Source organism: Pseudochaenichthys georgianus, chromosome 3 (assembly GCF_902827115.2).
Source record: "Pseudochaenichthys georgianus chromosome 3, fPseGeo1.2, whole genome shotgun sequence".
NCBI classification, from domain to species: domain Eukaryota; kingdom Metazoa; phylum Chordata; class Actinopteri; order Perciformes; family Channichthyidae; genus Pseudochaenichthys; species Pseudochaenichthys georgianus.
The window spans coordinates 44,517,961-44,534,428 of NC_047505.1; the positions used below are offsets into that span (position 1 = coordinate 44,517,961).

General features: G+C 40.8%; 1 protein-coding gene across 1 annotated transcript in view; it reads left to right on the forward strand.

Annotated features, from left to right (window-relative positions):
* Positions 1-16,468, forward strand: part of LOC117440034 (transmembrane protein 266-like) — a 46,552-nt gene that overhangs the window by 16,851 nt on the left and 13,233 nt on the right. The window contains exons 4-5 of the mRNA XM_034076255.1: positions 13,886-14,040; positions 15,850-15,923. Of these exons, the coding sequence (XP_033932146.1) occupies positions 13,886-14,040; positions 15,850-15,923 (229 nt within the window). The remainder of the gene's footprint in view (positions 1-13,885; positions 14,041-15,849; positions 15,924-16,468) is intronic.

A 16,468-nucleotide genomic window follows, 5' to 3' on the forward strand; every position in this document is an offset into this window, starting at 1 on the left:
ATGGGTTTGCTTTCAAAAGGCAGATAGGAAAAGCTGCAGTGCATTTTACAGAGGGAAGTATTGCTAGACCCGCCTTTAGGGAAATGGGGCAAATGAAATGAAGCTGTTTTATGGGCATGTGGAATGATGAAGTGAAGTTAAAAGAAGGCAAGACAGCAGCGATGGGAAAGCAATCCACCGACATGAAAATGAAAATATATGTAGGGTGAGGAATCTGTTGGCTGCTCTGCTGACTCTACCTGGGAAAGTGGATTGCCCCACCACACCTCAACCCCCCCCACCCGAGCCTGCATTAGCTGGCTCATTGGCTTCCTGAGATAGTGAAGGAGCATCGTGAAAAAAGCTGTGCATTGGAAATGTTTAGGCATGCTCCGTAGTGATGTTTGCCAAAACGAGATCGCGCTTCTGAAAGTGAAAATGTCACATCCACGGTGGAGGTGTTTCATCAACATGGTGACGGCTCATTGGGTGAGGGGTGGAAGTTATTCCCACTTGCAGTTTGGAAAATGCATCGCTGTCAGCTAAACTTTGCGCATCTACCCATTCCAGAAAGAAAGTGGGAGTAAATGAAAAATATGCAAACTAAACAGATATATCTTCTGTTGCAGGGTGTGAAAAGTTTACATCAGATTTAATGTACCAGAGTGTAGCGTACATATCACAAGTTATTGAACTAATCGGTTTTCTTGACGAGTCCCTGAAATTGAAACTACAGAAAGAAAATCACATTTACAGTAAGAGACACTCGCAGGCTGTATTTTGCTCTCACAGGTTTACAGATTAGATGCTGAACAAACGGAGCTTTGTGTTATTATGGTTTGTCAATACTGTATGGCTGTGGTGTGTTTCATAGCAGGAAGCAAGCAGAGGGGATTAATCAAGAGAAAAGGCTCTGTGTCAAGCTGCCACCGGGTGATGAAGCACCTACTGTCAGCCATGTTTGCATATCATAGCCTGTAGCATTGTGAAGGTGGAGCTGACCTTACTGCTATCTCTCGTATAGTGCGCTGCCTTCGCTTCACATGACGGCAAAACAGTCACTCACACACCACCCCTCCTCTCTCTCTCGCTCTCACACACACACACACACACACACACACACACACACACACACACACACACACCACACACACACACACACACACACACACACACACACACACACACACACACACACACACACACACACACACACACACACACACACACACACACACACACACACACACACACACACACACACACACACACACACACACACACACACACACACACACACACACACACACACACACACACACACACACACACACACACGTCTTTGTGCATGCATGAACAGAAACGCAGCACATAGAGTATTTATACACAAAGAGAGGAGGAACCATGCCAGGCCTGAGAAGCGTTCTCACTGCACTACATAGTGCTGGTTAATCTAATCCTCTGTAATCACGGTTCACTTCACATTCCAGTTTATACTGCGCTGTCACATCTCATTAGGAACAATAGCGCTCCTTCATTGATGCTTCTGCACATTTAGATTTCTCACTCTTTCACCACCTTTTTACATATTTCCTGATTTTTATTTGGCTTCTCCTCCTTTTTTCGAAGTATCCTACTCTTATCTTTTCACACTCATTGTCTCGTCTTGTTCTACTCTTGATTACACACAAAGTATGCCTTATAGCCAAAGTGAGCTGTAACTAAGCGCAATGCCAAGAAGCAGCCCTTATCACTGTAAATCATGCTGTACACTCTTGTCAGCACATCACACCGACCAGATCCGCCCGAGGCGCCTTCACGAGCCTAAAAGAGCCTCTCTGTTAACAGTCCTGTGGTGAGGGTAAATAAAGGTGGACAGCTTGGAGATTTCCAGCACCGTTTACTGTATTATTGCCTAACACTGTGTTCCTATCAGGAGAGACGTGGGCGACATTGTGGGAGGTGGTTTTTCTAGCTAGCATCAGGGGGCAGTTGCAGTGTTAGCAGTTTTGGCGTCATGGTAAGTGGAGTGTAGTTATTAATAGAGTTGGGCCCATCCATCTTCCTGTCTAGGAAAATGCTGGGAGGACCAAGGTGGCGTGGGCTTGTGTTCAGCACTTTCATGGCCGCCCACTCTCTTCCTAGTCATCAAGCTGCTTTTGTTTGTTTGCTCACTTTTTTAGGTTGAAGGGTTCTTTTTGGTGCATTTCAGCTATCTGTGTAGGCTGCTGCTGGTGTGTGACTTTTATCGGGGGGTACATTCCGTGTGTAACAAAGGAGTTCACGGAGGGAGATTTGAAGGGCCTTATATGCGGATTGTATGGATGAACTGGACCACGTCACATGACCAAATACAATTTTTTTCCAAAATCTTTAAATAGAGTTCCACACTATAAAAAAACATCTAGTTTGCAGGATCTGGTGAGATTATATTTTTGCTAAGCATTTAAAGTGTATATTGAATAATTATATTGTAAGTCACACATTGTGTATAGGCTCTTTCCTATTAGAATAAAAAACTAAAACAAACGTATGTAGGCAACACTATTCCATGTAGACATCACTGAGTAATGACAATGACAGGATACCTCACAAAACTAGGTTTAACCTTAACCCTGTTTGCAGGACAACAGAACATAAGATAACATGAAGCTATGAAACTCAGCTACTGTAAAATATCACTTAAAATATCCCTTTTCAGCAGCAAGGCACCTGACCCTCCACAAGCTGCTGCACTACCAATTCAGCCGCGGCTGAAAATATCTTGCTGCCAACGTCTGTGGAATGATGCACTCATAAAAAGGTTTAGAAAAGGTCAGTAAGATGCTGACGATGTGATAAGGGACAAGGGGAACTACCTGGATTTATTATTGTTTGAAGGCAAGGTAAAACACCTGCAGAGATGAGATATCTCAAGTTGCCAGAGCGCAAACCTCCCCCCTCTGCAGATACAAGTGCACACCTGAGCGGTGGAATGATGTCACCTCCCATCCCAGTGATGGGTGTGTGGCTGCCAGACGCAGAGACAGAAGCATATGTCGCTGATACGGCTGTTCCAAATGTGCTAAGAAGAAGTCCAGGGTTAGGCACCAACACCAGATGGTTCATCTAAATGTGTGGTGAGCGAGGAGGGAAAAGAGGAAAAACAAGTGCTCCTGCCCTCTGCCTCCCACCAGCTTTAGGCCAAGGGTCCAAATGTTCCATTTTGGAAAAAACGACTTTGCATTTGCAATGCTCGGAAAGTGATTTATGATGAAAATAAACATGGCTCTTAGCATATAATCACAACCATCTCTAGTCAATTTAGCAGAGAGCATATCTCTGAGACCCATTTTTAAAGGGACATTTAGTCTAAACACTTCTTTCAATAAGCAAAACCCAAACAGATTTGTGCAATGATTTTTTTTTTCTGTGGGTCCATCACTGCACTTTACACGATGCAACTTTGTCATAAGGGGGGGGGGGGGGGGGGGAGTCAAATGTTGAAGTCCTGCTTTCTGAAATATTGCATTCCCTCAAGGCTCTCACCTCGTCGAGGCAATTTGGCCTGATTTAATTAGAGAGCCCAGGAAGTTGCCCGAGACAGCGGCCGGGGAGTGACTGGCCTCCCTGTTATCTCCCAGGCTTCTTAATTCCTCTGCCACAGGGATGGCTGCTGGCCCGCGTGGTGAGGGAGCTAAATGCTCATCGTTAGTCAAGTAGATGTTTTCTGTCTGTCTTGGACAAATGAACATGGGTGAGCCTTTTACATCAGAGATTCTATAAGTGACAAAATAGTGCTCAAGTCAGGATTTCGAAACGTGTTCAAACCTTGTAATTCACCCCTAAACCTACTCTTCTTTCTTTAATACGGCAATAGAAGAGCAGCTCACCAGAAATAAAACAAAAAACTAGATTATAATTATTTGATTTCGCCATCACTAATTACTGCGTGAGGCAGTATGTACAATATTCTTAACATATATGGTGGTTTGGAAGCCAACATCCACCAGCAATCATGCAGTTTAACATAACCCTAATAGTAACATTTGTCCATGTTGACACTTTGAAAAAACAATCATTCTCACTCCCTGTCTTATCACTGATGTCGTCTTTAAGAAGGTCAGTTAACGAAAATACATGAACACGTATCAGAATGTTTTTTATGCGATCTAACAGTGCATTAACTTCAATAAGACAGAGACATTGTTGTTGTATAAACCATGTTAATTGAGCATTGCTAGCTCTTTTCAACATTTGAACGTCTTATTTTAAAGCATCACATACGGCCTCATTTTTCTTGTGTGGTCCATGAAGTAAATAATAGTGTTTGATTTGCTGCATGTTAAATGATCTCCACAATGTCTTCTCATTCAGATGAACTCACTTCTGTCACTTCAGCAGAAATCTTTTACTAACTGCAGTAGAGTATACAGATCCAATCTGCCTCTCATTGGCTGAACACGTATGAATGCACACACAGAATACATGCACAGAATACAAAATGCAGCCACACAAACACACACGTGAACACACTGACCTTCCTGTCCCCTTGTAACATACAAATGAGTCTCCCCCCAGCGTTCCCACAAGGCTGCGACTGGAAAAGCTGAACACCAGTTGCCCTTGTTCATTGAGTCGAGGAACCGCTCACAGTAAACACGAGCCTCTATCTGCAGGTTAAATATAATCATGGTGTTCTGGTGGTGTATGTTACCTCAAATGTGATCCCTTTCAGCATAAAGTCAAATGCTAATCCTGCAAAATAGCAAGAACAAACATCCCTACGTGTTTTTGTGTCTTTTTCTGATTGTTTTATGTCAGTTTTTAGTCATTTTGAGCGATTTTGGGGTCTTTTTGTTCCTCTTTGGAATTGTTTTAGTTGGAGTACGAACAATACACTTCAATCCCGCCTCGGCCGCCACTGCGTCAGGCCGTTGTGTCCTTGGGCAAGACACTTTACCAGCATTTGCTCCTGTGGGTAATGTCCGCAGTAATGACTCTTACATGTCTAATATGTGTAATGTGTACTTGTAAAGCGCTCTCATAAAAAAAATGTAATGCATTATTATTATTATTATTATTATACAGAGGTTTTGATATTACCAAGCCTCCTAGCCATTACCTTGTGGTTCCTTTCCCTTGCAATTTTTGGTGCTGTGTCATCAATATTTGTATTTGTATATTATTGGTTATGATCTGGCACCTGGTTGCTATGTGTGTAGAGGTTAGTGCACAGAAACATCCACAACTAAGCAAATTCAAAAGAAACAGGCAGGGACTCTACATGTATTATCTTTTTTGTAACTAGCACAGAATCAGTTGTTGTTGCTAGCATGACTTTGAGTGAAACTAATAAGCTGTTATGTAACTGTCACACGTACACAAATGAACAGTTTAATACAAAATGTGCTTGTCTGACAATACTGTTCATGTACATAAACACTGTAGTACCGTACTTTTCGGACTATAAAGCGCACCTGCATATAAGCCGCAGCAGCTAAATTGTCCGTCTGTCTTGCTCTCGTTCTGTCTCTCGGTTCCACTGCTACCTGTCTCACTCTTTTCCGGCCTCCAGCTTTTCCTGCTGGAGGCCGCCGCTTAAAGGTGGCGGGCGCGGACCGGTCATAGAGCCCATAGAGTTAAAGGTGGTTAATTTTACCTGTAAAATCCATAGATTTAGGAGGTTCCCTAGTGGCCGTGAGCTGTACCAAAAAATGGGGAAAAAAGTTGCGGTTTATAGTCCGAAAAGTACGGTAATAATTTTTCCAAAAGACAAAGGCCGCTCTACCTCTGAGCAGAAGTCTCTGCCTCAGAGATTTATATCTTGACTCCGGGGTCAGCCATTTATTCCTTTGGTTCTGTCTGCACTGGAATTGCTGCAGGAGTTTTGAGGCTTGCCTTTTCTCCGCCGATGTGTTGTGAACTTGTGATCAATGAGGCACAGGCATTGGTAATGGGGAACCTTTCAAATGTCAAATTAATTACCTGCAATCTGACAGCATCAGGGAAACTCGGCATGTATTTTATGCTTAGATGGTACTCCCCCTTTCCCATGCTTGCTTTAGCATGAAGCATTGTGTGTGTGTGTGTGTGTGTGTGTGTGTGTGTGTGTGTGTGTGTGTGTGTGTGTGTGTGTGTGTGTGTGTGTGTGTGTGTGTGTGTGTGTGTGTGTGTGTGTGTGTGTGTGTGTGTGTGTGTGTGTGTGTGTGTGTGTGTGTGTGTGTGTGTGTGTGTGTGTGTGTGTGTGTGTGTGTGTGTGTGTGTGTGTGTGTGTGTGTGTGTGTGTGTGTGTGTGTGTGTGTGTGTGTGTGTGTGTGTGTGTGTGTGTGTGTGTGTGTGTGTGTGTGTGTGTGTGTGTGTGCTGGTTGCTGAAATGCCGAGCCTGCTGGAGACATTTGTTTCCAGGAGAGGATAGGATGCTGTTTGTCTGGTGTCTTTGTCAGGTGAGACCGACTTTGCCATCTGCAGGCTGATTTCGCTTGAAGAGACACTCACAATCCTTCTTTCAGAACGAAGAGGGTATTCTTGCACCTGTCTCTGCTCTTTTTTCTGCTAAACACACATTTCACGAGGACTGAAGTGCTTCTTGACAGCATGTTTTTTGGCGGTATGATTTTAAATGGACAAACTCTGTCTGTCTGGCTGTAGGAGGTTCTGGTTTGGCAATAACACCAATGAACAAAGATGGTTTGTTTACCACCGGTCAACACTTAGACTGAGGGTCAATGACTGCTGTCTATCTTCAATGTTGTGTAAAGTACTCCTCATGTATGCAAGGAGAAACAATGAAGAAAACACATATAATAACTTCACAGAAACACATTATTTTCTTACATACAATACAGACGGATGCCTTGAGGTTATGTTTGCGTTTCTGTTTGTGCTGATGTGTGAGCAGCGTAATATAACTTTAAAAGTTAAGATAGCATGCCAAGATGTAAAGTTCGCTGCTGAGTCACTGTCTGACCTCTCGTGCTCAGACATCGCCTCATGCAGCTTTAAACGTGTTCATGCTTACTGGGATTCTGTGGTTCAATCCAACAGACTGAAGTATCTTAACAACTACTGCGATAATATATATTCCACACACATTCATGGTTCACTGACCTTAGTAAGCCTTCTCATCAGTCTTTTTTATTACTTTGTTTATTTGTTTTCTATTTAACTACAGAGTGAAACCTCGCAAAATGTAATTGTAACCAAGTATTATGACAATAGAGATCATTTTATTCTCTTATTATATAATGTTGGGTTGTATCTCTCTCTCTTTCTCAGTGGGGTGGACATGAGTTTAAAAAAGGCCTCAAAACCCATCTCTTCAAAAGAGCCTTTGCCTAGACCTTTTTATCACCCTTTTATTTATTTTTTATTTATTTGTATTGCTTTTTTATTAATTCTACCGTGTTGTGTAATGTTCATTTATACTGTTCATGCTCACTACTTTTAGCACTTCGGGATTTGAATTCAAATATGAAGTGCTTTATAAATGGAACCCATTATTATTATTATTATTATTATTATTATTATTATTATCCACTGGGGTTACATTTCTTGAATAGCAACACATCTTTTTAAAAGTGTTGAGACAAACTCACTAAACTTCTAAATTCACAATCACACCCCTCATTCCAAGAATAGCGGTCATCACCGTGTGCAAAGCACCCCAGGTGAGTAACCAATAATAGAGTCAAGAAAAGAAAAAGAGTCGTGAGTGAAATTTTATTTTTATTTTATTCCAAAAATATTCATTACATGCAATCCACAACCCTCAATTGAACGTCTGCTTGGAAGGAATAGGATGTTTCCTTTGAGCCTGGACGAAAGATAGAGATTGTTTCATCTGTTTTTTATGAATCTTTCAAGGATACATTTTGGCTGCTTAGTTTATGAATAAGTGGACACTGCTGCTGAGCTTTAGTTTGTCAAACAGAATCACATCACTTACAGTATTACTTTGTGAAGCTTCCGTTTTTGTTCCAGTGTCTAAATAGGTTTCGTCCAGGTGATTCCAGTCATCTAGAAACTAGAAACAATAACATCTGTAATTACCAGTAAAACTCAGAGTCTAGAAAGCATAAGAAAAATACAACTCTAGAAGCTTTATCATCCTAAACAGGCATTACATTAGCAACATTTGACCCTTCAAGAGCCACACATATGTCCAGCACTTATTGCAAGAAACTGCCCAGAGCAATTCTCTTGAAGTTGCTGATAACACATGGACTTCAAATGGACCTTGTTTACACCATTTTAATCAAAGGCCTTTTTCTTTATATTGGATTAAATTGTTATTTATTGGAAGAATTAAAACATGTTTAAGGAACCGGCCTCTCTGCGGTGGAGTACTTTATCTGATGAGACCATCAGGTGCTGTGAGTCTGACAGTCCCAGTGTTGGGTGGCTCACTCAACATGCTGGTATCGATTACTTTCCCCGATCTAATCTCCCTCCTCTGTTTCCCTGTCCAGCTCCACTCAATCTCACCGGTAGTGGGAAACGGTGACAGCTATATCAACCTGCTCAACACACTCAGGCAGCAGCAGGGATGTAGAGAAAGAAGGAGTGGACTGAGATAGGGAGAACGAAGGAGAAAGCAGGAGGGATAAAAACAGATGAAATCTAAAAATACAGAGGCTATTTAAACTCCATGTTTGTGTCAAAAAAAGCATTTATTTCCAATTTTTTTTTTCATTTCTTTGTAACGTAAAATCCATGAAACCAAGTGAGTTTGAAAGCTTGCAGTTTGAGCAGCAACCTTGTCCGATATGCTTAGTGACTGGGGCCAGGTGGTTCTGTCAGGCTGTCAGCGCTGAGGGTCAGAGAAACAACATTTGGTCCTGTTATGTTGCTTTAATAAGACTCATGAATACACTGCAAGTGACACCAGCAGCGTCTGACTGCGTCCCCTCTGGGCTAGTTTTGGCATGATATAAGGACACATACAGTCATTGAATTTCACTTATTCTTATAACGTATCAAAGATGAATCGTCGCACTGCAGCGGAACTCACATCCCTTATGTGTGTGTGATTGTGTGTCATGCTTTGGCTTGTGCGGTGCAGTTAATAGCCTGTTAATAAACATGATTTCAATGGACATATTGTAATGCGATGGTTTATTGCCTTGTTGACCCATTACAATATTTTCAGGTAAAATATACGATGACCACGATTTAGCTTTCAGATCTCATTTTTCAAGTGTGTGTGGACTTAGATGCTGTGGCATGATTAGTTTTTTTTTAATGTTGAATTACTGGATGTTTACCCATTTACAATAGTTAAACACACCTTTTACACAAAGGGTTTGAAGGAATAGTTAACATTTGGGGAAATAAGCTTGTTGATTTCTTGCCGAGATTTACCGCTACTGCTCTTATGTTTGTTTTCTAAATACCCATTAGTTTAGCTTAGCATAACAACTAAAACAGAGGCAACAGCTAGCTTGCTTTGTCCAAAGGCAATTACTTGCTTGCAAACATTTAGCTTGAAACGTTTCCCTTAAAGGTGGGGTAGGCAGTGGCGTTTCTATATGTACAAAAGTGGTGGGGCACAAAAAACTCAGATGTCTATATATAAGCTTCTGCAGAGAGGTTCATGGCTGGTGAGGCACTGACTCTTCAGGTTTACAAATATATTAAATCAAAATATAATATTATTTTCAAAAGCTTTTTTTGTCTGATGCTTCAATTACTTTTAAACAGACAGTTCAACAGAAGGATACCCACAAAAATGTAATTTTATCATTTAAATATTGAATTGTTCTCTCTTAGTAAGATCCCATTTTCAATAAAATTGCAGTCTTACCTTGACTTGAAGATGAAGTCCATTTGCCTATCCTTCTGGACAAAAATCTCTATTACTTTTTTGTAAAAGTCCTCCTTATCTTCTTGTAGTTTCAAAAGTCTATCATAAATCTAATCTAATCAATAGATTTTTGATTCGAAAATGATAAAAGTAGGGTAGACATGTGGATATTATCCGGCTGAACAAAACGTACATTTATCTAACAGCTACGTTTACCACAGATCTTATTTTGAGCTATTTTCTAAAATCCTATGGAGAAATCTCGTTGCTTTTTTGTTGAGGGAAGCCATGCGCAGCTTACTTCCTGGTTTTAGGACACCTCACTGCAGCTCTCTCTCGTCTCCTCTTAACACACCACACTTTTCGCGGCACACGTACTTACAGCCAATCAGCTCTGAATTATGTGAGATGACGTATGGTGGGGATGGCAGCACTTTGCCCCTATGGTCATTATTTTTTGCCACACACATTAAATAGGAAAATACTCTGAGCATGCGCAGTGTAGTTTTTGCAGTCACCGTTCACTTAGACAGTCAGAGGGAGGGGCAGGATCAGGTTTTGTCCCACATGGCTCTAAACAGCTCGATAGGCACACACTGTAGACACTCATTAGAAGAACACATACTAAAACAGCAATGTACAGACGAATCAGATGATTAAACATGATCTTAAAATATATTTAATATATTTTTTAATTTATTTTTTGCATTTTGTTGTAATCATTATTTTTAATACTTTCTGCTGACACTAGGTGGGGCTGTGCCCCACCTGCCCCTAATGACCAGTCGCCACTGGGGGTAGGTACATTTGAGAAACCAGCTTGAGTGCGCTAGAATTTGAAAATACACAACCGGAGAAAATCTGCCACTTCCTTACAGAGCCCCTCCTCCAACACACACGAACGCGCACATGACCAATGAGGGCACGAGATAAGTTTGTGCCCCGATGGAAGGCTGACAGGCAGGTAGGCCATCCAATCCGTTTAGCCGGCTTTTTACAGTATTACGGCTTCTACAGATGAATTTTTTTTATGGATTTGTTGTCAAAGCACTTAAGATATTCATTGCTATCGGGATGTTAAGAGCATTCCATGGAATATAACAAAAAGTGTATCTCGAGCCGGTTTCTGAAACTTACCTACCCCACCTTTAAGTATTTTACTCAGTGATTTTTATTGTAATTGGTTGCATATGGACGTAATCCTTAGAACTATGAAAGCCCGAGGAGACTGTGCCCTTATAAAGTTTTTGAAAGAAATATTTCACTTTTACCACTTCCTTTACTACTCCCACTCATGGAGTTTTATTGTTGTGGTAATTTTTTTCTTATTTGTTTTGCTTCCCCGCTGCAGTTGAATGAAGCGTGAAATCATTTGATATGAGATGCACTTTAATGGACTATCTAATCACATGGTGGAAGTTTGCTAAACCATAACCTCGGGAAATGGAGCTTGTTTGAGTCAAATGTTTGGAGGACTGAAATGCACAGATTTGCTATTTTTCTTTAGTTTATGTTTTCTCACAAACTCCCTTCTATTCTCACAGCTCTTAACATTTTTAATTTGCATTCATCCAATCTGATAAGACAAGGTTTGGTTGAGACTCGATGCTGTCTGCTGTTAGGCGTAGCCACAACTCCATAAATGGGAGGGAAGGTTATTACTGGAGGTTGACCGGTGTTAATCCCCAGAGTCTCTTGGGCAATGTGGGTGGAGAGGGTGAATGAGTAACTCTCCTCACCTTCAACTAGCTGTCAAGGTGGCTTTCCAGCGAGGCACTAAACTCCAACTGCTCTGCTGGAACAAATCTGTAGCAGTCAGTGAATACTGGAATAGAAATGGATGTACGGCTGAAGGACATCCTTTACTCGGTTACTGATGATACATTAAGAAACTCTTCTTAATAAAAACTTGAATATGTCTAGGCTTCTAGTGAAACAATAATGTCTCCTTTTTGTTGCATTTGAGTAATTAAACATTAAAAGCTTTTACATTGTTGTGTACAATAACCTTTTGTCAATTTTTCATTCTAGGATTTTCTGTGGTTGAACAATAGAATATCTTTCATTTTCAAAACTTCCTTTCATTTGCCCACTGATTTGTGTTGCTTATTTTGTAGTTTTGTTGGCATGCACGAGGAAATACCTTCTGCAGATGTACTGTTGAAATGAATATATATGCTACTGGACAATGAGTAGTTCATTGTATGTGTGTGGTCAGATGGTCCTATTAAATGTCCGAATACAGCTGCAAAGAAAGCTGAGCTCGGTTGGTAAAGTATAGGATTCGGGCTAAGTTTACATGTCGTTTCTTGGTTTCATATTATTTATATATGTAGTATATAGGCTGGCTCTCAAGGCGGCATGATACCTGGCATCCTCAGAGTCTCGCCAAGACTCTGGTGGAGCAGATTCTACACCATCTGTAGCTCCAACGTTTGTGCCACCCCACCCAAAGCCAAGAAGATGATTGCTATCAGCATGATCACGTCTTTATTAGATTAGCTGTGCATTGTTTACAGGCTTGTGGCTCTGCGCCTGTCCGCCAGAAAACAAACACTTTTTACTGACAAATCAATGGGTGATCAACTCCACAGTGGCTAATACCATTTCCATGTGTTACTTTTGGCCAGAATAAAGGTTTTTTTTCAAGATTGTTCTTCAGTGATGTCAGAAATGTCACTTCCACTGTTGTTGAGGATACAACCGGTCAATTCAGAGCTTAATTTTCAAAAGGATTTGATCTTGGGATGAACTTGTTAAAAGCGCAAACAGGAAAGAATATAGGTTTTTATATTTTAAGTCTTATGAATTGACATCCTATTTAAAAGCATCTCTTTTCAAATACAGACCCAACTTCCAGCCAACAGTTCTTAAGTGAGAATGTGATTTAGTCTATAATTGTTTTTAAATTGCAAAATATCCAGATTCTTCAGCCATGAGTGCCGGATAATCAGTTTTCGAAGCCACAGTGACAGCGCAGCCATTTTGCCACCATTGCTGCCCATATTAACACCACGCCAAGGAGTGAAGACATGATCAGAGGAGAGGACTGCTCTGCCAACGTCTGTCTCCTCCATGTCAGTGCATGCAGGGAGAAGGGAAAGGTACCGGCCAGCGCCAACTTTCCACTCCAGCTGGAGAGATGGTGAGAGGCATTGTTTCTCTCATCTCCTACTGTCAGCCCTTGTAGTAGCTGGTCTGTAAGACTAGCCTCTATTTTAAGATAGAAGTGAGTCATCTTTCCAGACACTTCAATGGCCTAAATGCTGGATTCTACAGTACCTGGCAAAATACAGCTTTTAAAGTCTTCAAAATGTTCACCTACCATTTTCTCTGCAGGATATTTAAACACAGGAGATTGCATGTTAATGTGGTTAAAGTTTAATTGAAACAAATGTAATATCATTTTATGTTGCCCACTTTGCGTAACTGATTTGGCTGGAAGTGACAGCCTTCCCTCTGGGCAGCATCCTACAGTGCCTCCCTTCATTGCCTTTTAAAAAGGAGTCCATCAATATGCCAGTCACACCTACAGATGCTGGTCCAGTCACTAATTCACAGAGCCTCACTGTCCGCATCTCTGTCAACGCTGTCTCTGAACACACTTCCTTTCCCTTTGCTCTGGCCTTCAGCACCATGGATGTAAACTACCGCCCTCTGTTGGCCATGTCGGGGAGTTCAAATATCAAAATCAAACCATTGACATATTGTCCAGCATTTCACTAAGACTGGAAGTTGATGCAAGTATTCAGTATCAATTTACTTGCTGTTCTGGAACATCTCAGTAGGTCAATCCGTCAATGTATTCTTTATTGGTCAACAATACACTGACTTGAAATAACAAAATGTATGACGATGAGAGAATAATACATTTAAATAAGGCAAGGCATGGAAAGTTTATTTATGTAGCACCTTTCAACACAAGGCAAATCAGTGTTTTACAAAAATTAAAACCATTAAGAACATTTAGAGATAAATGGTTTGATCCAAGTATACTTTTATGACACATTGTTAATTTGTATTGTTTGTTTATAAAAATCTAAACATTGCAATAGTATAACACATACTGTTACCTGCAGTAATATTGAAAAACATCCCTCTCGTTGTGTTTCCTCTCTTCAGGTCCAACTGGCTGAAGCCCTGCTGTGGGCGACGCGTCGCCCTGTGGCAGGTCTGTCTGCTGAGCGCTGGATTCAACTGCATCCTGGTGGCCTGCGTCATCCTCGTGGTGCTGTTCCTGTCTCTGGAGCTGCTCATCGACACCAAACTCCTACAATGTAAATAGTGGCTGGTTTTATTCCTCCTATTTTAAACTGCAAAAGCATGCATATTCTTCTTTAGCAATACACTGTGTGAGGTCCATGAAACACCTGGGAGTCAACCAGTGCAACACGCTGGAGGGAACTAATGGCTTTAGTGTCTGAAACGTTGCTTACTCGACTGGAGCTTTTCCTTTACGGTGAACAACCTGCCACACGGGTGTATTAGTTTTCAAAAATCTAAAATGTGTTTCATTTTCCTCATCTCTCCTAGCATTTGCTTTTCAGCTAAACTGAACTCATCAGGCTGTAACAAGTTTCAAAAGAATTATTTGAGTGTTTAAAGAGTATTCTAATGTACTCTAATTCAATTCAATTGGGGGGGAAATATTCCGTGTTTTACAGCTACACATTTCGCTAATCTCTCCATGAATATGAACACATATGGATTAGAGCTGTCACATAATCAGATTTCACTACAGGATTATGTTGGCCGAAATAGTTATCCCAATATCTAAAACATATTGGGGGGAGAACATTTGTATTTCCGTCAAATGTATCTTTAACTTTGTGTTTTATTTACGTGTGTATTCACGTGTGGGCATGGCATTTGGTGATGCAGACAAAGCGAGAATGGGAAAGAATAATAAATGAATGAAAGGACGGTTTATTTAAGTAATATTTTATTACATTACATGTCATTTGTTGGACGCTTTTATCCAAAGCAATTTACATACATTCAGTACTGTGGACAATCCCCAGGAGCAGTTTGGGGTGAAGTGTCTTGCCAGGGACACAACGACATGGTGTTTGTGTGTATTATTAACATAAAAACATGTTTCAAATATCATGGTTGTCATCAATACCGGTTCATCCGAATTCGGTGATAGTAAAACATTGAATCAGTGCGACTTTGAGTTGTGAACCTCATTCTGTTTCACTTTAGGGCACTTTACAACATTCATGTCTGAAGATCCATTGTTTGTATGTGCTGTAAAAATCATTATAACAGTCTTATGATTTACTCGATAAGCAGTCATGTGTATGCATGTAGGGCCCACTCCTCCGTACTCGTAGTCTTGCCAGCCACAGAGGAGCTGGTGGTGCCGGACGGTAAATGGTTGTGATGGAGAGCGTGATGGAGAAAGGTGATAATGAACCAAGTCTCTTGTCGATGGCAGCAGCCCCACGACCTCATTGATTACTGGCCAGTTTCCAGCTCCGGTGATGGGGACTGCAGGACTCTATAGTGGCCTCAGATCTATTGTAATCCAGTGCTGTGTCTGCAGCCACTCCTGCGAGTGGATAGTGTAAAATAGAGTAACTGTGGTAGTCCATGGAGAGATTAGTGGAGTAGGACCTGGGCAGATACAGGTTGGCTCTGTGGATTTAATGATGAACCCTGAGATATGTAAAATACTATGCTGATGGAGTGAATGTCACGGAGAGGGTCAACGAGAGGTGTAATCGTGCTAAAAGTTCAGTTCATTCAGGCAGTAAAAGGGGTTTCCCCATTATTTTTTGCTAAACCTTGTAATTTAAAATGACATGTAATTTGTCACAAATAGCAGGTTATTTGACCAATTGTTATTAAACAAAATGTATGGCTTTCTCTCACTAGGTTGGCAAATAAAATCTGCAACTGAAAAAGATGCCATGAAACACAGTTCAAGACTTTATAGTAGTCCAGCCAAAATAAATCAACATAATTGAAGTAAATGGAGGCGATTTTATTGTCCTACACTGTTTTACATGTATACAGGAACTCCTTTCTTTCTTGTATATAAAACGTTTGCAGAATAACTTTTATGCTTCTTCTCTCAACAGTTTCCAATGCTTTCCAATTTGCCAGCATAATCCACTGGATCAGCCTTATCATCCTGTCACTCTTCTTTTCAGAGGCAAGACATGTTTACTATTGTCTTTAAACCTTACTCTGATCTTATAGTCATCAGTTAGGTTGAATTATGTTCCCTTCTCTTTGCTCTTGGTGTTTTGCATGATGTTTTATTGACACACAAGTCCTTCAGGGGCACATCTTGCATTTCTTTTAAATGAATTTAACACATTTGTTTCACTGTTGATACTATCATATATGTATTGCAAAATAGGTACACAGCTGAGCAAGCATTGCACTTTCTGCCATGCATGTTCCTTTAGTGTATTGTCTATTCAGGATTCAGCCTTTGCTTAAGAAAGGTGTGATGGTTGGTCAAACGTCTAATTAATGTGTAAACCATGATTGCAATTAGTGTTAATAACATGTGAGCTATTGTTTGATAAGATAATGTCTTACCATCACTTTATAAATGTTAAATACAAAAGGGGAGGGGAGGGTGCATGTTTGGCCCACAGGCCTCCACTAAGGTGCGAACCAATTACCCCGACAGCCTCAGCCCTGATGCCCTAAACCAAACATTAATTACCAGAGAGCCAACAGGAACAA